The 26902-nt window shown below is 42.3% G+C and overlaps 2 protein-coding genes and 1 long non-coding RNA gene across 4 annotated transcripts; 1 reads left to right on the forward strand and 2 right to left on the reverse strand.

The window, feature by feature from the left end:
• Window positions 1-1841: 1841 nt before the first annotated feature.
• LOC127005161 (uncharacterized) lies at window positions 1842-4835 on the forward strand. Its single transcript, XM_050873802.1, has 2 exons — window positions 1842-2003; window positions 2293-4835. Exons 1-2 carry the CDS (start codon window positions 1953-1955, stop codon window positions 3031-3033), a joined length of 792 nt encoding a protein of 263 aa, XP_050729759.1. The 5' UTR covers window positions 1842-1952; the 3' UTR covers window positions 3034-4835.
• A 2452-nt stretch (window positions 4836-7287) lies between these two features.
• Window positions 7288-11266, reverse strand: LOC127005162 (uncharacterized). 2 transcript variants are annotated; one of them, XR_007758357.1, is made up of 4 exons: window positions 11148-11266; window positions 10938-11010; window positions 9949-10041; window positions 7288-8455 (listed from the first exon to the last, which is right to left on the reverse strand). It is a non-coding gene; the product is annotated as an uncharacterized LOC127005162 (long non-coding RNA). The 2 variants fall into 2 exon arrangements; XR_007758358.1 differs by having other exon boundaries at window positions 11135-11228.
• Window positions 11267-13189: 1923 nt separating this feature from the next.
• On the reverse strand, window positions 13190-26659 carry LOC127005167 (uncharacterized). The gene is made up of 4 exons (XM_050873811.1): window positions 26506-26659; window positions 22085-22157; window positions 21350-21448; window positions 13190-16154 (listed from the first exon to the last, which is right to left on the reverse strand). The coding sequence occupies exons 2-4, from the start codon at window positions 22149-22151 to the stop codon at window positions 15961-15963; spliced, it is 360 nt and encodes a 119-aa protein (XP_050729768.1). The 5' UTR covers window positions 22152-22157; window positions 26506-26659; the 3' UTR covers window positions 13190-15960.
• Between the last annotated feature and the right edge of the window lie 243 nt (window positions 26660-26902).

Raw genomic sequence — 26902 nt, forward strand, 5'->3', positions numbered from 1 at the left:
GACTCAGCGTCTCCACACAGGGCCCATACCGCGTGATACCACATGGAGGCGGGCGAGCGCCGAGCGTCACTAAGATCCAAACGGTACCAGTACTAGCGGCAATGCTCAGTGCCGAGTGATCATGAGGCTTCCCGGCACCCGAGTGATCATGAGGCTTCGCGGCACCAGGTACCGGTACCGAGTGCCGAGAAGAAGCGATTCTTTGCGGCACCCGGTACCGCGAAGCCTCATGATCACTCGGCACTGAGCATTGCCGCTAGTACCGGTACCGTTTGGATCTTAGTGACGCTCGGCGCTCGCCCGCCTCCACGTGGTATCACGCGGTATGGGCCCTGTGTGGAGACGCTGAGTCACTGCCTCGCTGACCGTCTCCCCAAGTTCCCACCATTTTGCCCTGCTCTTCGTTTCCATCACAGCTCCCGTTTCCATTATTTTATTATTTGATTTATTTATTGGAGTTACTGGATAATTCTTGATGTCCGATTCTTTTTCTTTTTTAGGTTGCTAATAAATGTTGTTATTGTTATTAGACTATGATCGAGTACATCCATAATAATTATACATGCTATTTTTTTATTGAAAAAATAAATATTCACTTCATTCAGAGAGAGAGAGAGAGAGAGAGAGAGAGAGAGAGAGAGAGAGAGAGAGAGAGAGAGAGAGAGAGAGAGAGTTTTCTTTACAGGAAATTTATTTGGGAAATTCATGGGAAATTCATCAGAAGTCATTAAGATAACTAAATACTCCTTCGGGTACCGGTACTGGTACTAACGGTACCTGAGTTTTCGGTACCGGTACTAACGGTACTCAAATTAACGGTACTTGCCCATCCCTAGAGTGAGGGCAGGGCGCGGAGTGAGTGAGGGAGTGAGTGAATAAAGAGTGAGGGAATGAATAAAGTAAGGGATTGAGTGAATAAGGGGTGAGTGAGGGAGTGAATACAGTGAGGGAGGGAGTGAATAAGGAGTGAATGATGGAGAAAGTGAATAAGGAGTGAGTGATGGAGAAAGATAATAAGGAGTGAGAATGAGTGAATGAATAAGGAGTGAGGGAGTGAGTAAGCTGGTAACTGGGGAATGAGTCCTTGAAGGAGGGAGGGAGGGAGTGAGGTGATGAGTAAACTACAGTCCGACTCAGCTACGAAGGCAGATTGAACGCCTGCTGAACGGGGCCCCCTCAGAGAATCCCGTGGCCACAGCGGTGCCAAATCTAGCCCGGAGCCTGAGTTCCATACTAAAGGGCCCATCTCCACCTTTCCCCCTCGCTGAAAGGTGAAGTTCGACTGTGGAGCACACGAGAGCGAGTCGGAGTAGCTGCCATCGGGTGTGGAGGTGACGAAGTGACATTAACATGGTGTCCTTGATAGCTGACAACGTCGGAGAACATACTGTCATGTGTTATGGAATTAATACGATTCATTCCCGTTATTCTAAAAAGCGACAGAATAATAGCACTATTGTCTAAAGTACACAGCATATTTAATACACAATTTCAAATAGTACTTAGCTGACACATGAGTGTTGTATTGGAAGGGAGGCGGCAGCGCTGTGGAAAGGCTCCCCCCGTTCCCTCCCTCCAACTGCCTTCATATTTCTGTCGGACTTATAATGGAGTGAAGGAGTCGATAAGAGTAGGAATGCGCGAGTTAGTGAATGAAAAAAATGAGTTGCCAATAAAAGTAGGAGTGTGTAAAGATGAGTGAGTGCTTGAGAAAAATTAGTGCGTGTGAGTGCGTGGGTGCGTGCGTGCTTGTGTTTAGTGTAAAATGAACTCTTTCCTTCCACCCTAGAGTATGTTTAGAAATTGGCACACACTCTCAGCAACATCAGCGATTCCCCGGCAAAGCAAGTCTGCACGTCTGCCTGTGTCTGCTTGTCTCTGCTCAGTCTGGTGTCATTCTCCATCGATCGCTGGGCAGCGTAGCACCGCCCTGCACCACCCCACCCCGCAGCATGCCAAGGCCACACCACCTGCTCCTACCCCTGCTCCTGCTGCTACTCCTGGTAGGAACGCACGCTTGAAAACACAAACAAACAAATAAAACACGGGATGACTTGGTACTCAGCCACTCAGTTAACTATTCCATCTTCAGTTTAAAAAAAAAAAAAATGTTCTGTGTAATTGTGTCGCTAGTGACGGAGTTATTATAAAGTGTTTTTTGATGCTTATGTCTGACCTGTATTTAATGCAAAACAATCTATCAACCAATCAACGACCATTCTTTGCAGGATGTCTTCTCGGGGATATCGACGAACTCAGTCAATCAATCAATTATAAACTTTCCCTTTTCAGAATGTCTCCTTGGCAGATATTCAGGACATCGTGGCCGCCTGCACAGAATTCCGTACCTGCGGGTGTGCTCTGGGCGTCACAAAGGGAAAACCGGCCCTCGCGCGCGTCCGGAACAAGGAGACCGACAAAGGCTGCATTGGGGTCTTAATCAACGACTTGTACATCCTGGCCAACGCTGAGTGCAGGAACATGACAAACCGGACGGATGTGGAGCTCACCGTCACTCTCAAGAAGGAGAGAGTCGCGGTGGATAGCGTCATTCTACCTCCCGATCACTTCCCTGACATGATCCCGCGACAGAACAACATCATGCTTCTCCGCCTTAGAGCCCCGCTAAATATGTCACTCCATGTACCCATCTGCCTCCCAGAAGCTTCACTCTTCGTGCACCTGGGCGCGAAGGCTCTCATCATGTCTCCAGGGCACCTAAGGATTGGCGTTAAGATACAAGGACGTAAATGCTGTTATCGGCGACGCACGATGGGCTTGGTGAGGTCTATACTCTTGCGGGAAGGATTATTTTTGTGTGCCGGGGAGGTGACGACGCCTTTTTGCAACCATGAGCCCGGGAACTTGCTGGTGATGAAGCGGCACGGATGGTTCACGTTGCTCGGCCTCTCCACCACTCAAGAGTTCTTCACGATGTGCGGCAATTCCATGGGCCTCTTCTCCGAGGTGCTGCCGCTGCGGGAGTGGATCAGGAACAACACCCAAGACGCATCCCAGTGCCAGTTTGTGTAGAGGCGGACTCGCGGACGGACGGAAAAATAGACAGACACCCCTAACACCTCCACGTGCCTGCTTACGCATCAACGGATAGACGGATAGAGAAAGAGATGGGTGGGCAGGTATATAGAAAGGTAGACACACACACAGACGTAATGGAAACACAGGATCAGTGGGTGCCAAACAATATTAAACATGTCTGTGACGTGACGGAAGGACGGACGGACAGACAGAGAAATAAACAAACTGATACACACACGCATCCAGACAGACTAAAGAGTTAAACGTACACACAGACAGACAGACAGACAGACATATGCACACAAATTTGGACAAAATGTCACCCAGCCAAACAACCAGTGAGCCAGACAAACATAATCACTATATTCACAGACAAACACAGAAGCACAGAGTATAAAAAGTGCCAAATAATGTTAAAAATACCATCACTCAATGATGCATGTTCGTTAATATCTTTTCCGGACCAACACACGAAGGGACACAAGGAGCAAGCTCATGAACGGTATCAATCGGTGTGCAAAGAAACGCCTTGATCGCTGAGGGCAATGAACCCTATATACTTTGGAACGGACACTAGTAAGTTATACTAAATTTTTGGTTATTTTCATAGATGATAATATCAATTGGAAATATCAAATTAACTCTGTTGTGACTAAGTTGTCTAGGATGTGTGGTATTTTATATAGAATAAGAAACAACCTTACACTAGAAGCACTTGTCAGCATGTATTACACGTTATGGGTAGGCGGTGGCCGAACTGGTAGCGTACTGGGCCCACATTCACCGCGTGATGGACGACGCAGGTTCGAATCCCCACGCTACCACTCGGATTTTTCAGTCACCGCCGAGTGGCTTAAAACTACCCACATGCTGTCCTGAAGACCACCCACCAACCCGGACTCTAGAGGAAGCCGTCCAAGCGAATCAAGAACGAGTTCCGTGGGGCAGCATGAGACAATGCAAGATGGCGCCACTATAAAAACACTCGCCTGCGCCAGAACGGGCTGGGCCGACCATCAGGCCCCACCTGGAAGAAGCCTTGGGCCGACCATCAGGTCCCACCGGGAAGATGCCTACCGGCGCAATAGGCAACGTAAAAAAAAAAAAGAAAAAAAGAAAAAAAAAAGTTATCCTCATTTCATATATTGTGTATCAGACCCTCCTTTCTCAAGAACTTGCAAATAGCTCAAAACAAGATATTTAGGTGTATGTTTTATATGAACAAATTTGAGTCTACACATAACTTATTTTCTACACACAAATTTCTTAATTTATATAGTATTCATAAATACTTTTTATTATTATTTTTGTATAAATCCCTTGCACGGTTCCATGGAAATCAACATTTTCGTATTGTAAGCACATTGCAGAACATTCGCAGTAATAATGTTAACCTTATTTGCCCACAGTTCAGAACAGTTCTTTTCAGAAACAGCGTGTTATGCTCAGGACCTCATATGTGGAATTCTTTGCCAATAGAAATCAAACAACTTTTACACAGTGGTAACTGTACTTTATTTAAGAAATCATTAAAAACTCATCTGCTCACTGTTCAAAATAGTTTGGGGTAATTAATTGTATTATTACTTATATATACTTTTGTATTCTGTACTGTATGTATATATTATCTGTATATATAATTAGGTAGGTTCGTACTGTAACCTTAAAAAAAATATAAAGAAAAATAAAGTCTATCGGGAAGGTTCGGCTTGACAGACTTAGCCAATGCTAATATGAAATGTATTAAATAACATTATGTTCTTGTAATGTAATGGCAATAAACATTTACTTACTTACTTACTTACTTACACTTGCCCCAGCCTTGCCATTAAGCCGCGAATTTTGGAAAATCAAACGCAATGGAGCGAATCGCCATAACTCCCTTATTTCTGGGGCTACAGAAAATATTTTTGGTATCAATCGACGGCAAAATAAAAGGGCTATATTTTCTAATAAGCGACCTGGCTCGAAAATACTCGAAAGGGTAAAAAATCGAGTAAATTTGCAAAAAAGCGACTGAGAAAAACCTATTTTCGAGTTCCCAACCTTGGAACCCGCTCATTTTTTAAGAACTTCAAAAAACTTATTTAATAAATGATTTACCCCTGCCAATGTGCTTTCCAATATGGTGCATAACATTTCCCTACTCCCAGTAGTTTCGTCGCTAGAGCTCGAAACGTAAACCCTGTCGAAAGCGATTTTGACGACTCCAGACACTTTGCCGTTTTCGTCTAGTGTGGCCTTGCTATTGTCTCTAGAAGGCTGTAATTTGTCATATAGCCCTTCTTGGCAATGTAGTTTGACCAACTCGAAGGATGTTTTGATAGCTCGATTCCAAGTTTGTTGTCGAGCCGTCACAAAATACCCTGCTTTTCGGCCCTTTTGCCGCGATTTGGACACGTAGAGAGAGAGAGAGAGAGAGAGAGAGAGAGAGAGAGAGAGAGAGAGAGAGAGAGAGAGAGAGAGAGAGAGAGAGAGAGAGAGATCCTTTAAGGGGGTCTCACATATTCCCGGTTCCGGTCGCGACCGTCCCCGATGACTCCCGATAAGCCGATCGGGGCCTGACCGCCGACAAAATAGGCAATAATCCCCGGACCGGCGGCTTACCGCCGGTAAGCCGGCGGTTTACCGGCGGTAGACCGGCGACCATATACGATTTTCGATTTCTCCGACCGGCGACTACAGCAGGTCAGTCGGCGGTAGACCGCCGGTCTACCGGCGGCAGACCTGCGGCACATCGACGAGCAAACATTTTCTTTGCATTTTCATATATTTATAATTACCTCCTAAACAGCTTCATACCTAAATTCATCCGTGTGCATAAAACTCTCTCTCTCTCTCTCTCTCTCTCTCTCTCTCTCTCTCTTCGTGTGGTCTGATTTTCTATGTATATCTATGTAAATCTTTCTTTTCACACACACACACACACACACACACACACACACACACACACACACATATATATATATAGATATATATATATATATATATATATCTATATATATATATATATATATATATATATATATATATATATATATATATATATATATATATATATATATATATATATATATATATATATATACACACAGCAGATGTAAACACAAGTCCATGTACCTCATAACAGTCGACATTCCTTCCACTGATGCCACGGTAAGCAGTGAAGGAAGGAACATCGACTCCAGGTATTGTTTTGTATGCTCGGGGCGCTGCAGCACGCAACAGCCTGCCGCAACTCCCTTCGTCAGCAGTCCTAGACATGACTAGTGTTTGAACTCCTCAGCGTTCAAAAATGGCAACACGCATACTTTTCAACCAAACTCGTGCCGTTCACACCCACAGGAGAAAAGAGGGGAGGAAGAGGAAAAGGAGGAAGAAGAGGAAAGGGGGGCAAAGAAGGAAAGAACGAGAAAGGAGAGACTGAGAGGACGGATGGTGGCTTTTCCGATACCCTACGCCCCTGTCCACCCAGCAGTGGATGGGTACCAGGTATTGATCGGCAGCTATGTCCCGTCTCCTGGGATCTGTTCCCTTTTCCTATAATTCCTTCCCCCTCCTGTCTCTCTCCGGCATATGACCACAGATGTTGCGCCGACTAAACGAAACTTTTCAACTTTTACGATGCAGAGGTGGACGGGATGCTCAGGCAAGATTTAAATTTTTTCGGTGTCTGATGTAATTTTTCACTCCTGCAGGGTCAGGGCTCAAGGGGCACGTGCCCAGGGTCCCGCGTTCTTATGGGCCCCGCACTCATCTATCAATCTATATACTCGTACAGGGCTGTAGTACGCCGTACCCAGGGGGGGGAGGGGCCGGGGGTGTCGGACGACCCCCCCCTCCCTCCCATCTGCTAAAATTTCCACTTTGAGTCAAAACGAAAACTGGTACCTTTCTGTTGCATTTCTGAAGAACTCAGGATTTTCTTTATTTATTTTCAGTATTTAAGCTACGGAATCGTATATTGAATATTATAGAGCAAGATTTAAAGGCCTAGGAAAAAATCTTTGTGACCTCATTCCTCACATGCAAGCAGAAAGTGAATTTTAGTGCAGGCCACTATCATCATTCGGCACTTCGAAGAGGAAATAAGGGAAGACTTCCTTGCCTTTGTGCACGCCCAAGACCTCACCGGTAAAGGTTTAGCCTGGCTCCTTTTGCGCACCGTTGAAGACCTCGGAGTTTTCCACAGGTACGCATTTACTGACCAGTCCGAGAAGGAGGATGAATAGCAGACAAAGTCATTAATAATTTATAAACATTTAATTAATTTTCCTTCGAGGCGAAGTTTCTCAAGGGAACGTTAATAGAAAAGAGCCTCTTACCCTTACATTTGTTGGGCAGGGCATAACAATTTACATACTTTGATTATATAAATCTCTACTGTTTCAAGACAAACTGGGAAAATATGAACAACCTTGTGACAATTTCATAACTGGACAGCCCTACTTTGGGTTAGTCAGTCAAATAATTAAATTTAATGGGTTAGGCAAATGATTTTATTTAATATCAATAAAAATGCGTAAATTAATCTAAGTATACACATAAAGCTTAAATTATGCGAAATAACAGTCTGGACAAAACAATAAAAAAGGTTAATAACTCGCTAGATATTGCTCAAACCATAAACAAACGTAGCTTTCATTACCAGTGGACAAACAGAACTACAAGCAGATTTGTTTTATTATTTGGGGTCCAGTAACAGACTCATGAATGGGAGAGAAAACCCGAAAGATGCAGAACGAGTTGCAAATTACTCCGCGTTAGCACCTTTGGCGGTCAGAGAAGGAATTGGCGGACTTGAGAATGAATAAAAAAAAAGAAAAGATTTGAGCTCTTTGAAGTATCGTTTCCAACAATAAAAAAAATATAATACAGGCAAATTATAGTGAGTTTATGAGGGTGTCGTTCTAAGGGTTCATTAAGCTCGTATCAGATTCGGCTTTACGCAAAATATTGACCACATCACCTTCTCTGAAATCAAAATTATCTCTAAAATTATCGCTAAAGCTTTTATGTGCAGCTATTGCCATATCATTCCATGAGGAAATTTTTTACTTTATACAAGATTTAACTACACATTTTCAAGTGTAAAACTTGATTCATACTTTTCCAGGATTATGAGATTAATTACGACAACAAAACTTTTCATAAGATAGACACTATCCAACACTAATAAAATTAAAACTCATCTCCACAGCATCTTGTTTCATCACCAGGACTTTTCTTCACGTGAACAGACGCTGCAGAAGGGCGGGCAGCACCAGCATGGGCAAGACGACGGAAGGGGAGGAGGCGGAGTTGCAAAAGGGAAAGTTGCAGTAACAGGTTTTGATCGAGGGGTCCGTTGGGTTGGATATGCATTCATCTTCGCGTTCTATGTTACTACAGCCCATCGCACTTTCCAGGGTGTTCGCTGTTTCGGAAAAGGAGATTTGTTTTTAGCCTTTGTTATTTATTTACACTCTAGTAATTATTAGTGCATACTCCACTTTTGAAAACCATATTCAACTGTGTAAATGTAGCCCCCTAGAATAGTACTCCATATGCCAAAATTGAGCCTCTAAACTTTAGAAAAGTTTTGACGGGTAATACTACTATTACGTAGATATAAAACAATCTCGTTAGAACTAATGACACCAATAAAAAAAAATCAAGTTAGAACAAATGAAACCAATGTCATTTGTGTCTAAATCCAGGTCAGAGGTTGAGAAGTTATCCTGTCAAGCTACGAATCTTAGGGTACGGGTTCAAATTCCAGCGCAGTGTCCATCCACAAAATGCTATTTGGGCTGTTTGATAAATCTGGTAAAAGTAAACTGTGGCAGTCCGCGTGTCACTTTCCTTTTACTCCGGTGTAGAGAGTTCTGACCCACCGGAGGATAAAGGGCCAATGAGACACACCAGTTAATCACATGTATCCTTCATTACTTAGACCTAAAAGCGACCCTGTTCAGAAAGTGGCGCCTCAAAGTTCTTCAGACAGGTAAGGAGTGTGCAAAGAGGTATAGAGAATTTTTCGGGGTAGGATTGCAAGCAGTGTTAAAAGATGTTAAAATATTTTAACAAGAATAAAAAGTGGCCTTCGGCACCTCATGTAAAGGCGCACCTAACATCACCAAATGTGAGGTACAAACTTGGTGGAGGAACGGTCTTTGTGCCCGGAGAGGCGTGGGCTAAAGAGTAGTCTATCCGGAAATTTTATTTTTTATTTATTAATGATCCACGAGACATCCTAGAGTGAAATCAAAGTATGTGCTTATCTTTGTCACACACTGGTAATATTTCTGTGGGGTCTGATTCACTTATTTGGGTGCAATTCCATTGTGAAAATCAGTCACCGATTCGTGTCACTAGTAAAAATGAAACTAGTAATGTAAGTTTTGCCACCATGAAATATACACAAATAGATAAATATGAAAGCTCACGAAATCACAATAAGTGACATCACCTGCTTTGCGCAGTAAAAATATGCTATTTATGGTATCTGATACCCGCAAATTGGCTTGGGCGCTGCGTCGGGCCTCGGAGTTACAGACTCAACGTTGCCAGATTGTCGTACTCAGCCGATTATATTTCCCGACTTCCTACCCCTAAACTGTCTTCTGGGCTCCAATAACGAAACTAATTTATAGTTATCGTTGAAAGAGTTAGATTCTGATGTTTCTTGGCAATAGTTAGGAGTCAGAATCAGGTGGGCCTATACGTATTTTCATATTATTCTGTTGTTTATTCAATGTTGTCTTCAAGAATACTCATAACATCAGTTAGTTTTTGGTTATAAGGATTCTTTACGAAATACAATTATAACATTACCCCCTACTAGTTAGGAAACGTACTGAATCCTGGATCGGCTACGGTGATGTTAGGTGGGTCTATTAAGAACTGACAGCAGTGTATGACACTCACCTTTACCCACGGCGTAACAGGTGGCAGTGCTGCAGAAGGTGAAAAACGTGGCGTCGTCACCCTTCTCCTTTGTCCAGCAAAAAAACGAGGCGGCTGGTGAGGGGAAAATGTTAAGAGTACTTCACCAAGGGCTGATAGATGCTTCTGGATATGCTTTATAAATGAAAATTTGATGTGTACTTCCCCTTTTTTTTTACAGCAAAGGAGACACAGGCCAAAGGGGGAAGTCCTGCAACATTCTACTCCCAAGATGACCGATTATTGAATTGTACTTAATGATTAAGGAATTTTTTAGAACATCCACCGAGAGGCGAGAACTGACATGGCTATATAAAGGTGACAAAGCAGTTTCCTTTACTGTAAGGAAAGGCAATATATATATATATATATATATATATATATATATATATATATATATATATATATATATATATATATATATATATATATATATATATATATATATATATATATATATGTAAAATAGGTTTCATGCGAGCGTAGGTTTCATGCGAGCGTAACATTACGCTGGGAGTATTTGAAAGCTGTTGAACAGAAACCAACAATGATGCACCAGTAACAAATTCGCTTATATTCGAGCGTTTCACCAACCAGTTATCAATTATGCAGTAATTACTTCACTAAATTCATGAAATATAAACTATAGATTCTATATGATCTTTGTAGTTTAAAATTACCCGGTTTGGAGATGGGACTGTTCAAATGGTGACTCTGTACGGGTTCTTCAAAGTAAGGGTCACGCCCTCATGGGACGGCAGGAGACACAGGACAGACCTTTCTACCGCTTCCCTCTTAGCTCCTTCTTCATTTCAGTCTGATCCTGCCATTCCCAGTCACCACTTCACTAATAACCAAACACCAGACGACACACCGCTCTTACACTATCACTGTTCAAGACTAAAAGTGATGGAAAAGTACAACAGCGGGTAACAAGAAAAAACGAAATAAACTGTCGTGAAGGAACCAACCTGCGTGGAAGACAGCTAGGAGGGTGAGAGCCACCAGGAGCAGACGAGTACACGCGACAGTCATCATGTTGACCTGAGAAGAGTTCATTGGTGGTTAATATTCTTCTAGCTAATAGAACGCATACACATAGCAAGCGATTTAAGGCGTATGCATCTCAATAACATACAGCTGCAGTATTAGGCAACAAATATCTTACGTGTAAAACTGACCCAACTCCACGATATGTCCTGCAGCCACGTTCTACTAGCGCAAGAATAACACAGACGCAACAATTGCCTCCAATTGCTGTACTCGCTGTGGTTACTAAGGGTTGAGTTTTCAGGCTCTCGGCGATGGCTCGGTCGTAGCCTTTCGAAGCTTCGGAAGGTGAACAATCATTGCCACGTTGAAACTTCAGTAGTAAGTCGCTGATGGAGATGAAGGTCACGTAGATTCCTGTTACACAGGTTTTAGATTTTACGGTTCTCATATTTCTTTTGTATCTGCCTCTTAAGTTTACTGGTGAAGAAGCCACAGGAAAAATAAAACAAACACACTGATATCCAACAGAGTGGTTTGACCAACAGAAAACACTCGACAGCTTGTTCTAGTCAGTGGTCGTTATAATGCTGATTTTTTTTCTATTTTCCGATAATTTGTCTTTCAACAGATCCTTTCCTTGTCTCTTAGAATAAACCGAGGCGGCTTGATGTAGGAAAAGGAATATTATCGAGAAATAGTGAAAAAAGTTTGGAGGACACAAAGTTCCTTCTGGCCCACTTAAAAGTAATGGTATGATGGGAGGTTAGGCACTTTGTAGCATCTACCCTTGAGTTCAATGTGTTGAGCAATTCCGGCTGCGTGGATCGATGTTCTCTCTCTGATTTTCCTTGATTGGATATTACTTACATGATGCAAATTGCTGTTAACTTGTTCTTGTTTTCTTTCTTCCTCTAATACTTACCGACCATTAAATTAATACGGGAATACGCCGGGGGACGCGTCGCCTAACCCACCCTACGACACTACCCCAGGGCTCCCTCTAGCTGGTCTTCATGCAGGCCCCCCGAGTTTCTCATGACAGGATCTATACTTGTTCAAACCACGAGCTTTGTGAGCGGCCTCGTGGTCTCCTTTATTCGGGATTGTCTGTTACAGAAACAGCCTGATGATCAGGGTCCACTTCTGGGTAGCGTGCCACCGAGATGTATCTGTGCGTGCCACCTGCCCCTGTAGCCAGAATTACCCATCACAGACTATGTAGGCAATAAGCATCTATTTTATTCTCACAAGGTAACCGCCGATTTGACAAAGCAATTCCAGCGATATCGTGATTCTACGCGGAGACGAATTAATTACTACTACTAACGGCGTCAATTCGCCTCTTCGTCACTCCATAAAATATCTCAGCCATACAGTGAGTGGGCTGCTCAGAGTACGAATTACCAATAGCTGGAAAAGCACCTTTTCTCTCAGAGACACGCCAGGCCTCGTCGACAGACCGACTTGGTCGGCTCGGCTGACGTCAGCCGATATAGTCAGTCTGTCGGAACCCTGCTACGGGACGCCACACCGTGCTCCCCCCTTTAATTAAAAAAGGAGCAATCTTTAAACAACAACCTTTTCTGGCATACTGAGCAGTGTAATGCCGCGGTAATTTTATACAAAGAGAGAGAGAGAGAGAGAGAGAGAGAGAGAGACGCCAGTCCTCGTCTAGGGTGCCCATCAGCCGATAGAGTCGGTCTGTCGGCACCTTCCCCTCCCTATCATGAGCCTGTGGTCCTTCCTCGGAGGAACGTACGCGCTTGACTCTGACGGGCTCTGTTATAGGCTATAGCCCGTGTCCCCACCCTTGAGGTGGCGACAAATATTGAGAGAGAGAGAGAGAGAGAGAGAGAGAGAGAGAGAGAGAGAGAGAGAGAGAGAGAGAGAGAGAGAGAGAGAGAGAGAGAGAGAGGTGATATTACGTAAGAAAATCAGTGAACGGATACTGATACCATAAATTTCTATTAATGACAAACTACATTCACAATAAGAAAATTGACAGGCCTACTTTTGGTTAGGCAAATATACATCATAAAGAGGAAAACAGATCATTAAGTGTGACAAACTTCACTCACACTAAGAAAGTAGATGGTTAATGACAATTAACCATAGAAGTGACAAACTGTCTACTTTCACAAGATAAAAAAGGATAGGCCTACTTTTATTTACTGAAGATGTAGAAAGATAATAGCTACTTTGGTTCAAGAAAAAAATATATTGGCATGCATATCTTTTGTACATTTATTCATATGCCACTACGCATTACAGAACTGTTATAAACATATAAAATAAGATGCAAGGTGAATTTATCTTTCTACCATCGAACATCTTTCACATCGTTGACAAGACTACAGTTATCACGGTCGGAGCACAAAATGGGTAACATTCAAAAGATACAAAAATCAAAGCAACTGGGAGGCGGATCACACAAGCCAGGGGTCGGCAGCCCAAGATGCTAGGAGCCACTTTTGGTTTCGTTGAACAAATAATAATTCTCACCGAGCCACAATGAAAAAATCTGTCACTCAAAGACAGACATTTACCTCAGCAATACGAGGATAGTAATTTAAAACATCAAAACACTATACTTGAATTTATCCCTTTGGTGCTTTGATCCCTAAGATCTTGACCTTTCCAAAGTTATGTACAGCAATCTAATGTTGTGTTGAATAGTGTCACGGTGAATGATGATGTCCTCGTTAAGAAGTAAACGATAATTTATGAAGATTTGGGAGTCACGCAAGTGTCCTGAAAGTGCCTCACGCAACTTGGGAGCCGCAGATTGCCGACCACTGCCTGAAGTAAATTGCATTCATTCATAAAGGAAATGTTTGCCAGCTTGTACACACTTCAAACATTACACATATTAGGAAAGAAAATAACTGCTTTGCATAAACTATGTTCAGAATGATGCTAAGTAATGTAGTAATGGTAAGAAAATGGAATAACTGAAGCCTATGCCTCACCTTAATTCGAAAGAGGGGACAGTACAATGAGAGAGTTTGAGTATGCAAGGGTGGAGTCATTTGACAGCAGCAAATAGAGACTTCTGCAGTGGCCACTGCAAGGAATAGGCCTCAGTTTCCAGGAATGTAATTTCTGGTCATTAGTACTTATTGGAATGGTGTAGTACAGTCTGGCAAACGATTCCTAACATTCACCTTATATGTGGATGCATTGAACATTTGTGGGGAGGGTGTGTCTCAGTGGACAGCATATGGGTATAGTGATCCAGATCTGTGTTTAGGTCCCGCCTGCAACTATGAGCTGAACATTTTCAGTCATCGCTGAGTGGCCCAAGACAACCTTTGTGCTGTCTTGATGACCACCTATCAATTCAGGCTAGTATAAAACTCTCTCAAGAGATTCAAGTGGAACTCAGGGTAGCAGCATGAACCAAAGAAGAATGGCACACTATGAAATACTTGCCTGAGACACTATAGGGCTGGGGCCAACCACAAGGACCAATCATGAAGACCTACTGGCACTATGGTCAGTGAAAATATATATATATAAAATATAAAAATAAATTAAATAAACAAATTCATAAGTAGATGAATTTCACATTCTTCTCTAATTCTGGATTCAAATAACATATAATCCTTTTTTAGGATGCAAATCAGGAAAACTTCACAACTTGCACAGCCGAGTTTTCAAGTGACGTTTTGGGGGGTCCATAACTAAAATTCAACACTAAGTGAATACTTGTGACATCAAAATCTTTGTTTAAAGACTCACCCGCTTTATTTTTTAGTTATTTCATTTCACACACACACACACACACACAAATAAACCTGTAAACAAGTTAAGTGTATATATGACAAACTGTTAAATTATGCATCACACACACACAGATATATTACCTAATTTTTTAGGTCATCAATTCTTCCTTCCCTGAAGCACAGTTAACTTTATCACTCATACCAACATGAAATATTACTCAATATACCTTCTCTCACTCAACAGGGAAAGCTGTGGGATCACTAATATACACTAAAGATACTTAGATAAGGTTACTGAACACCAATACAAATGTTAAGTTTTACCAGCACCATCAGTTGATTTTCTAATAAGAATTTCTGAGAAGTTTTTCAAGGCCTCTGTTGAAAATAGGGCACGATAGTAAAAAAAAAAAAAAAAAAAAAAAAAAAAAAAAAGGCTGAGTTTGCAGAGTTCAATACTATTGGACAAAACTACTACTGCAAGTGAGTTATTGTCTACTTGTCTGGACTCTACTGCTTAGCACAGACTTGAGAAAGGTAAAATAAAAAACAGTCAAAAGAAGATGCAATTACTGACAATAATCTTTAAACTACTCCTTGTGTTGTTGCCTCAAGTGGTGACCTGAACAAAGTGGTTGAGACTCGAGAAAGGAAGAAAAAGAAAATTAAGTAGAAGCAATTACAAACTCTTTATAAATTTTATGAACACTGAGGACCATTAAATATCCCTTCCTACCCACCAGTGATTGAATACTCATAAAAAAAATATGGTGATTAGTTGCTACTGCGTGAGGAAGCATATCTTGGTGCGCTGTATAAAAAGTTTGAGAAAAATAGCCAATGATATTGAATTTAGCAGTCTGGTCACCTTAGAGAATCATTAAGTCTGTATCATATTCAGCTTTCATAAGCTAAACTTTTAACCGATGCCTTTGTTTTCTCACGATCAAAATTTTCTCCAAATAATGTTTTAAGAGCAAAACTATGACCCCATCCTTTGTTGAGAGTAAACTTTTATTAGAAACTAGCCATAAAATTGAAACCAAAAACCATTTCAAGTGTTAGGCTTCAATCAATACCATTTTAGGATTGAAAGTTTTAAACAACCCTTAATAAGATTGACACTATTGAAAATAGTTTGAATTTTCAAATATGAAACAATTACCAAATTCCTTTTATAGGATTGATATCTTTTGAAGATCCCCCCAATATAATGTATTTTTCAGAGACTTTTCATCCCTACAGCACCTTGTTTCACCACCATGGTGTGTCTTATTTATGAGAGGAGGCGCTGCAGAAGGGCGGGCAACACAAGCATGGGCAGGGCGATAGAGGGGGAGTAGGCAGAGTTGCAGAGTGGTGAGCTGCAATAACAGGTGTGGCCAGATATGATGCCCGGGATGCCACCAGAGATGCAACCGTCTTCGTGGCTCTCCTCAGCACAGCCCTTCTTGCTGTCCTTGCTCTCCCCTGTTGGCATAAGGTGATGTGCTTTTAGCAAGGTTGTTGATTTTTTTTATTTCTCAAATAAAAAATGGAAATTTTTATTTATATCTATTTTTTTATTCACATAAAAATTTAAAAAATATTTCTTACTAATGTATATAAATATATGAATATACATCTTTATATTCTTCATACATTAGTTTGAAATACATGTTGGAGTATTCTTACATCATATTACATAATCTTGGCAAACTTCATTACATGTTAAAGCCAGTCCTAGTACTGAGCTGATGTAGCCAACCAGCCACTGGCCAGCATTGCACCTGTACCACTGTCTAGTCTCTATCCGTCTAATGATTCTAATCTGGTTTGATCAGTTTTTGGAAATGTCCTGACTCTGCCAGTGCAGTAGTTTGCCTCGTAATCCTACCTAACTGTCTAACAGTAGAGGTATCACTGACCACGAGATTTAACGTACCAGGTAGGAAAAATGATCAAGTGTGGCAGCATTTTTAAAGAATACCTTCAAAATCTGGGAAGGGATAGAGCTAAGTGAAAGAGTGTAAACCTGAGTTACAGGGTCCAGTAGCAAGGCTGAAACTGCATAGAAGAAAATGTCAGCATCTTCAAATGGAAGGATCATAAGAAAATATGGATGATCCATCTATGTAAATAACTAACTGTATTTGCAAAGTTGGTAGGGTGATTTTCTGAAAAATTCAAGGTAAATATTTCCTTGTCTACTGCTTCCTATTTTCGGTGTTTTCTTCCTTTTTATAGTGTTTTTCATTCATTTGAGTGTTTGTACGCCTCATTTGTTGTGCAAATGAATGATAACCATGTGTCTATCATATCCATTGACCATGACAATATAGGCATTATTAATGTGCCAATATCTCATTCCCTACCAAACCATCTGCACTTCTGTTGTCATGTAAGTCAGTGATGTGATGAAAAGGGATACAACATTATTATAATTAAAATATATTGGATAATGCATTTCGCAATCATCAATCAAATCTTTAGAGGCAGGAGCGATGGCCAAAGGGCGGCAGAAGAGAAAGGAATGTATGAGACTGGTGTCTATAAATGTGAATGGTTTAGGTGGTGAGGAAAAGAGGAGAGTGATGATTGAAAATTTTGTAAATGGTAGAGTGGATGTGTTGGGAGTGAGTGAAACACATATTCGAGGAACTGGTTTGAGTGATGGTAGAGAGGGTACATGGGAGGGTGTGCCTGAGGGGGTTGTATGGATGGGGATAGATGAGAAGTATAGAGGCAGGAGTAAGGAAGGATGTGCTATTGTGATGTCTGAAAGAGTGTGGAATGGTGTGACTGATTATGGTTGGAAGGGATCAAGAATTGTGTGGGTGAAAGGAAAAGTAGGTTTAGTAAAGTATGCATGGGTGTGTATTTATGCACCAGTAAATGTGAAAAGTAAAAAAGGAATGAGAGAAAGGAAGTGAATGCATGTTTGAAGAGTTTTGAGAAAGAAAGGAAACTTATTATGATGGGAGATATGAATGATAAAGTGGGTGATGAATGTTAAAGTGGGTGATGAATGTGTGATGGATGTGGTGGGAAAATGGGGGATACCTGGGAAGAATGAAAATGGAGAGTGCCTGGTGGATGTCTGTGCTGAGAGGGGAATGCTTCTAGCGAACACCTTCTTTCAGCACAAGAATATCCACTGATACACATGGAGTAGGGGAGAAGATGAGCAGAAGGGATTGATTGATTATGTGGCAGTAAATGAAAGGCTTAGAACAGAAATTTGTGACGTGAAGGTAGAAAGAGGAATATTCGATGGATCTGACCATCTTGCAGTGCTGGCAAAGTTAAAGCTGAAAGAACAGTGGGTGTTTGAAAAGAAAGGTGAAGTAAAAAATGAAATACTGTAACGGTCCGAATGTGAGTGAACGAGGATGTGAGTAAGTCCGTGAGTAACAGAGTGAGTAAGTGTGAGTGCATGAATGAACGAGAGAATGTGAGTAAGTCAGTGAGTAACAGAGTGAGTAAGTGTAAGCGAGTGCATGAATGAACGAGAGAATGTGAGTAAGTCGGTGAGTGACAGAGTGAGTAAGCGTGAGTGAGTGAGAGTGAATGAGTGAAAGAGTGAATGGGTAGCTGAGGAATGTAAGTGCGTAAAAGGTTATGAGAAGATAACACGGCGAGCGAATGAGCGAATATATGAACGAGTTAATGAAATCCCTCATCTCAAAGCCTCGAACCCCTCCAAGAAACCAATAACTAGTTAGTTAGATAGGTAGGGGTTTGATTGTAATGCCGAGAGGGAGTCACGTGAAGAAGGGGGAGGAGCTTAGCGAGGAGCAGAGGCGAGAAGGCGAGGGCAAGGAGACCCACGGGTCAGTGAGGAGACTAGCACCACTGCAGCAAACCAGAAGCTGGTGAGAAGAGAGGAGACAAGCACCACTGCAGCAAGCCAGAAGCTTGGGAGACGAACACCCCACCCACGGCCTTCTGTGTGAGGCGGGCTAGTCAGGAGACGAGCAGCAGCCCTAGCAAGGAAAGGCAGCGAGTTGGAGTTGAGTGAGGGAGGTGTCCATCTCTCCACTCAGCCCCCCCCCCCCCCCCGAAAGACCACCCACGGCCTGCGGGGTGAGACTGACTACAGGATGGGAACTTGTATGGCGGGGTAACCTGCCCCTCGACTGTCCTGGGGGCCGAAATACCACTGCCCCAAGCTGCTCCCTACATCAAAGGGCGCCCGCCTCTTCACACCACCCGAGCCGCTCCATCTCCACATCAAGCGGCGCCCGTCTGTCCATCACCAGGACCGCCCATTCCCATCGTGAACGTCCCCTGCCGAGCCCGACGCTCACGCCAGCTCCTCCTTCTCCGCATCCAGCAACTAGAGCTAAGCATTCTGTGTATTCCCCAAATCTCCCTTGTGCCGGTAGCTAGCTAGATTAGAGGCCTACAGCCTGTCGGTCATTCATTTTTTTCTTATTTTTATTAGTACTCCGCTAACCTTTGCAAAAGGAAACCAAATACATATTTATATATAACCTTACTGAGTGTTATCATTTGGAGCCTGTTTTGCTGCACATTTGAGATTACTGAACCATACACACATCCCCCCCCCCCCATAGTACATTATCACCATCCAGTTTCTTAATGCTGTCTCAAAGTGGTTCCCACGGAAATCCTCCCACCTTCCATAATTAACCACACAAGTAACGCCCTTCTGGTCACAAGCTTCGGAACGAGTGTTCACTTGTCCTGAGGCCTTAACATCCGGGACCAGCGCTCGACGACTACCACGCTACCACATACCATCATAACCCTAGTGGTCGTTAAAAAGGGATGTAGCTTTTATTTATTTAATTTATTTTTCTCTTTCAACGCTACAATACTGAAGATAGAAAAGTTACAGGAAAAAGAAATAAAAGATGAGTATAACCGTGAAATGGCAGAGGCCTTAAGTACAAAATGGGAAAGTGTAAAAGATAATATAAATATTGAAAGTTTTTGGAACATTTAAAGAAATAATGGTAACTACAACAAAAAAAGTTAGGGATGAAAGTGGTGAGATGGAAAAAGGAAATTCATGGTGGACAGAAGAGATAAGGAGGATAGTGAAAGAGAAAAGGGAACTTTTTAAGAAAAATCAAAGAAATGTGGCTGAACAAGTAAAGGGAAAGGAAAAAGAAATATAGAGAATGCAAAATGAAATTAAAACAAGCAATAAAAGAAAGTAAGAAGAGAGTTGATGAAGACTTTGGACAAAGACTAAGTGAAAATTATAAAGAACAGGAAATCATATTGGAAAAAAGTAAAAAACGAAAGAAAGTGAAAATTATAAAGGGAACAGGAAATCATATTGGAAAAAAGTAAAAAACCTAAAGAAATGCAGAAAATATCTCAAGTAAAATAAATAGTCATGTCACCATGGTTATTCAATATTTATATGGATGGTGTTATTAGAGAAATGAAGGGCAAAGTTGGAGAAGTTGGAGTAAGACTGTTCGATGGGGGAAGGAAGTGGGTGCTGAATTCGATACTGTTTGCTGATGACACGGTGCTTGTTTCAGAAAATGAAAGTGACCTACAAAATTTGGTCAGTGTTTTTGATAGTGTCTAACAGAAGAAAGCTGTAAGTAAATGTCAACAAAAGTAAAGTGATGGTTTGTGAGCAAAGTAGAAGTGAGATTGTGGATTTTGTATGCCTATATAGAGTGGGAATTGAATGTGAAAAAGAATGCAAAATAATTTTGAATGGTGAAGAAATGGAGGAGGTCAATGAGTTTAAGTGCCTTGGATCAGTTATGTGTAAGCATGGTGGTATGGAGGGAGAGATAAGAGAAAGGGCATTGCAAGGAAGAAGGGTGGTAGGGTCTTTGGGACGAATCATGAATGGCAGAAGTGTGAGCATGGAAGTAAAGGGGGATTTGAGAAATACAAGTGAAACGTGGGCCTGGAATGAAAGCCAGAGGTCTAGAGTGCAGGTAGTGGAAATGAGTTATTTGAGGAGTGCTTGTGGTGTGAGTAGAATGGATGGAATGAGTAATGAAAGTGTGTACGAGCATTTTGGAATGTGTCACAGGGGTGAAGGGAAGAAGTGAAGCGACAGACCTTAAAGTGGTTTGGCCACATGGAGCGAATGGAGGAGAGTAAGATGACCAAAAGGGTGTATGTGAGTGAGATAGAGGGAGGGAATGCTAGAGGACGACCTCCAGTGAAATGGAGGGATAGGGTGCAAGAGTATGTTGGGGAGAGGGGGGAAAGATCTTTGAGAAGCTCTGAGCAGGCAAGGAGGGAGTGTCTGGATAGAGAAAGTTGGAAGCTCTTCTGCCGTGGCCATCCCCTGGTGGGAGCTCCTAGGAGCAGGCGTCGATGAAATGATGATGATGATGGTGTCCCAGAGTAATGCGTTCATACCCAACACAAGTGCAAGGGCCAATGAAGCCAATATGAGTGCCAAGGCCACACGCAGCTGAGTGCATGTCCCCAACTTTACCTTGACCTAATATTGGCCGTGGGAAAGTTCGGTTTGCTGTTCAGAAACCTAGGGCCCCATACAAAATCTTAAGTGAAAGATAAGAGATTACGAAAGAATAAAGAGCTGTGGAGATACAATTTCTGGGAAGGATAATATTCAGACAGAAAGCGTGCATCATACATTAGAATAGGAAATAGCTTTGAGCACCTCATGAAAGGCACAAAACTGAACACTATTCCATGATGCTGATACTCACCGACGCTGCCACCCACGGAGTAACAGGTGCCGGAGGAGCAGAAGGTGACGGAGGTGTCATCTTCACCCATGGTCTTGGTGTAGCACATGAACGAGGCGGCTGAGGAGGGGAAAGTCTGTTAAGACCAGCTCACCAGCGACTTATGGCTATGTGGAGTATACTTTATAAATGAAAAGTTTGGTGGGCGAGGGAGGGGGAACTGGAACATGGTGCTCCCTGATCTTATTGAGAACTGCATTGACGTTTTATCAGCCATACACTAAGCATCAATTATATTTCTCAACTCTAGAAATAAATATGAAACCTATTAAATCCAAATCTAGACATTCTTGATAGTTTAAAATTACTCAAATCTAGACATTCTTGATAGTTTAAAATTACTCAATCTCAAGACATCACTGATCCTGTGAATAAGGACGTAAGGCGAGGGGCAAAGGCGGTGCATCCTGTGTGATGAGTGGGAGGCAGGATTCTTCTAGGAAGGGTCGCGCGACGGTAGGACACACAACTCTTTCAACAGTTTCTCGTTTTCTCAGCCGTTTCTTCATTCCTTCATCTTTTCCTACCACTCCCAGTTGCCACTTCTTTACAAAACAACTAAACATCAAACGGCACACAGCTCTTACAATATCAGTGTTATATGGCTCATGAAAAGTGTGAGGGGGGAAACACCTAAAATAAAACCAGGTGATAGAAAAAAAACCCCACGAAGAATACTGTCTTGAAGGAACCAACCTGCTTGGAAGACGGCCAGGAGGGTGAGAGCCACCAGGAGCAGACGAGTACACGTGACAGTCATCATGTTGACCTAGAAACAGATAACTGGGGTTAACAGCATGCTTCATTTAGCCAACAGACGAATACACACATTTTCAGGCCGATAACTAAGGTAGCCTACGGTACCTACTTTGCGTTTGTCACTCATTTTTCGTTTCATAATTCTCTCTCACGCTTCATTAGCTATCAGAACGAATACACACACTTTCAGACTTATAAATAAGGTGCAGGCCTGCGTTTCTGTCACTCTGTTTTCGTTTCATAATACTAATTCAGCCACATTCACCTACACACACACGCCGGCGCCACCACCGTGCCACCGCATAATATAATCAGCTTTCAACCCGTAGTTTCCCTTCCCTTGGCCCCGAATGAAGGGTTTGGTTGACATGCAGGCCATCCATCATATCCACTATGATAACACCCCCCGCCCTACCACAGCCATATCTCGCTAGCCTAATCCACCCATGTCTTTTATCTTTTTTTTGTTTTTAATAACTGCACTGGGGTGATAATAGTATTACATTTATTATTATTAGTAGTAGTTGTACCTAGTTATTTATGCAGAAATCTTTACTTTATCTAAATTTGTCATGCTGAAATAAAAAAGGACAAAAGAACATATTTGCTGTTCTCTCGCTTGTCACAATATTTAACAGACGTGATGGATGTAGGAATGTATATGCATGTATGGATGCTGGTATTTCCTCATCCTTTTACTATTACTATAAAATAAATACAATGAAAGATAGTATAAATTAAGGAATGGAAGACTCGTTATTCTCATTTCCTCGAGCTATGCATTCGTTCATTATAACATCACATCCTCGAAGTTCCTTATTTTTTTTTCTATTATAAGACTTTGGGTTCCTCGTCCCTTTTCCTTTTTTTCTTCGTTCGTTTTCTTTGTTCATTCTTAGACAACCCTGTTTCTTTCTTCCTTCGTTCTGGGGCTGGTAACAAGGCCACGCGAGGCTGCTCCCTCTCCCCGGAGTAAGAAATCAATACCGTGGGAGGGAATAACCGCCTGCCGGAGTGGGGCGGAAAGTTATTAGTTGTGAGTAGACCCAGACTTCGCGGCGCCGAGAGGGCGAAGGGCGGTTTCTGTCTACCCACGGGTCTCTCTCTCTCCGCGCCTTACCTCCCGTCCCTCCTTTTATCTCTTTCCTTCAGCTTCTCTGAGGAAAACGCATGGCTCATATAGACCGGGAGCCAGGGGGGGTCAACCTAGCTGGAAAGGTAACAAATTCTAACCCACATAGCAATGGTCCTTGTGTCTGCCCATGCATGAAAATTGAAGTCTGCCGGGCCTGCAGTGGTGGACAAGGTCATGAGGTCATGTCAAAGTTGTAGCCCCATAGCATTTATTAAGACCCTGACTTTGGTCCTGATCTGAACATCACGGTAGAGATGGCAGGATGGTCGCAAATGACTCCAATGGACAAGACAAACAACTTATATTCCGATAACATTTGGCTAATGTTAACTGTTTGGTCTGTAAAAATGGTCAGAGTTATCTAATTGCCACAAAAAGATGCCATTTGCACCATATTTCTGAACTATGACCAATTTGCAGACCAAACCGTTAACATTAGCCAGATTTTGTCGGAATGTAAGTTGTTTGTCTTGTCCATTGGAGTCATTTGCGACCATCCTGCCATCTCTACCGTGATGTTCAGATCAGGACCCTTGGGAACATGAGTGAAAAAGCTGAAGATTTTAATAACTTCTTTGCGAGCGTCGGCCTAACCACATACGAATCAACTCAAAAATCATTAAAAGTCGAAAACCGTAATCACCTTAACGAAGCTCCTAACATCCCGGTCGTGCCCTCTACCCCCACCAATCTCGCGCTTTTCAGACACCCAGAACACAATAATCTTATCTGTAAAACAGCTTAAAAAATACTAAATCGTTTGGTTGTGATAACATTTCCCAAAGGTTTATCAAAGACTCGCTTATCGCTATCATCGTCTACCTCACATCCATCATAAATACCTTAATCGTCACTGGCATTTTTCCTGCCTCCTGGAAAAACGCTGTTGTCACCCCACTATATAAAAACGGAAACCCAGATGAAATAGGAAATTATCGTCCCATCTCTCTATTTACAATTTTTTCAAAAATATTAGAAAAGGTAGATGCCAATCAATTAATGTCATTCCTGGAACGTAACAAACCTCTCTCTCCAACCCAGCACGGCTTTAGACCTAAACTCTCTACAGAGACAACGCTGCAAATCATTGCCAATAAAATTTTTGATAATATAGATAACAAGCAAATATCACTTTTAACACTCTGCGACCTTTCTAAAGCCTTCGACAGTGTCAGCCACACCATCTTGCTCAGAAAACTTCAACAGATTAATGTTGACACCTACAAGTTTGACAATTACCTCGATGACATGTCCCAGTCAGTCCGCATTAAAGACATAGTCTCATCCAAGAAATCAGTAGCCTTTGGAGTCCCCCAAGGTTCAAAACTAGGCCCAACATTATTCAATATCCATGTAAATGACATATCTATCTATATCAATAACTGCCTTCTAGTACAATACGCCGACGACACACAGTTCCTCCACAGCGGCAATATCAACGAAATAAATACTTTAATTAATAAAACTGAGATCACTTTGAAACAAATAAGAACCTATTTTCTACAGAACGGCCTTCAGCTAAACATCAATAAGACACAATGTATCTTCCTAGGCACACGCCAACTCCTGGCACACATACCTAATAACACCACCATCAGATGTGCCGATGGCGTTATACAATCCCTCTTCCATGTTAAAAACCTTGGCTTACATCTGGATTCACACATGACCTTCGACAGACACATAAATGAAATGACTAGCAAAAACAATGGGAACCTTAATTTTCATTAACAGACACAAAGATCTTTTCAACAAAGAAACACGTATAATGGTAATACAGACTTTGGTATTAAGCATCATAAAATACGGCATCACAATATGGGGGACAACAAACTCAACTTTAATAAACAAAGTGCAAAAACTACAAAACTTCGCGATAAAAGTGGCAGATGGGAAAGCCAGGAAATACGATCATGTCACTCCATTATTTAAAGATTTACAATGGCTTAAAATCAAAGACCTAATCACCTTTAACCTCATCACAAAAGTGTTTAAGCAGAAGATAAAAGATTACCCAGACCACATCCTCTCTCTCCCAACTGTTAACTATATGACTGACTCAACAACAAGACAACAAAACAATCTCTACGTCCCGAGAACCAACACCGACACAGGTGCAAGAGCCTTTCATGTATTAGGTCCTAAATTATGGAACCAACTACCAAATGAAATAACTCTCATAATCTGACCACATTAAAATCAAATCTTAAAAAGAAGCTGTTGACCTCTGTATGAATGTATTGTCTACTCCACTGCCTTATGTATATTCTATCATGTATATTTAGATGTATAATCCACCATGTATATTTATATATATAATCTACCATGTCTATTTAGATGTTTAGAATAACCACTTTTTAGTAGAAATAAAGTTTATTATTATTACTCTCTCTCTCTCTCTCTCTCTCTCTCTCTCTCTCTCTCTCAAACGTGATGTATCTAAGCTAAGCACATTCAAGGACCCCCACACGATGGTAAGATTGCAGCTGCTTTCCACTCATCTATTTTCTATTTGTTCTCATGGCCTTCAAGTTATCACACACACACACACACACACACACACACACACACACACGAGTTTCCCTTCTAAAACCCTCAAGATGTCCTTCCTTTCTCACACACACACACACACACACACACACACACACACACACACGAGTTTCCCTTTCAAAACCCTCAAGATGTCCTTCCTTTCACACACACACACACACACACACACACACACACACACACACACGAGTTTCCCTTTCAAAACCCTAAAGATGTCCTTCCTTTCACACACCCACACCCACACACATGAGTTTCTCTTTTAAGACCCTCAAGATGGCCTTCTTTGCACACACACACACACACACACACACACACACACACACACATACACACACGTTTCTCTTTTAAAACCCTCAAGATGTCCTTCTTTACACACACACACACTAAAATGAGCCTTCTCTAATCGGGAAGCTAGGTGCTTGGTGGTTGGTGATCAGGGCGTGGTCAATTACACGTTTCCTTTTTGAAAGCTACAATGTCCTTCCTTGCGCACACACACACACACACACACACACACACACACCATGCCAGGTAGTAACTAAACCCAGCTTTTCTCAGTCTGAAATAAGCTTCTTGAACGCACGCACGCACACACACACCATTACGTAACGCAAGTGCTCCAATATCACAGCGAACACAAAACCGAATATAATCACCAAAAAAAGGAACTCACTTAGGAACTTCAGAAACACTTGAGAGGAGCACAGCGGACACTACCAATCCCACCGAGAGGCTAAGCAGTTCTGCCGACTTTCCGACTACCCCCGACTGCTGCGTCCGGGCGTGGGGCGGGGCAGGCTACAGGCGGCTCTTGGGAGGAAAGTAGGAGGGGAGGAGCGGGCGGAGGGATGGGGGGGAAGGAGGGAGAGGAAGAAGAGTAGGAGGGGAGGAGCAGGCGGAGGGATCGGGGAGAGGGAGGGAGAGGAAGAAGAGAAGGAGGGGAGGAGAGGGCGGAGGGATCGGGGGGGGGAGGGAGGGAGAGGAATAAGAGTAGGAGGGGGGGAGTGGGCGGAGGGATCGGAGAAAGGCGGTCCGATAAGGGAGGGAGAGGAAGGAGAGGACAGGGAGGG

The sequence above is a fragment of the Eriocheir sinensis genome, chromosome 29 (assembly GCF_024679095.1).
Source record: "Eriocheir sinensis breed Jianghai 21 chromosome 29, ASM2467909v1, whole genome shotgun sequence".
Taxonomy (NCBI): domain Eukaryota; kingdom Metazoa; phylum Arthropoda; class Malacostraca; order Decapoda; family Varunidae; genus Eriocheir; species Eriocheir sinensis.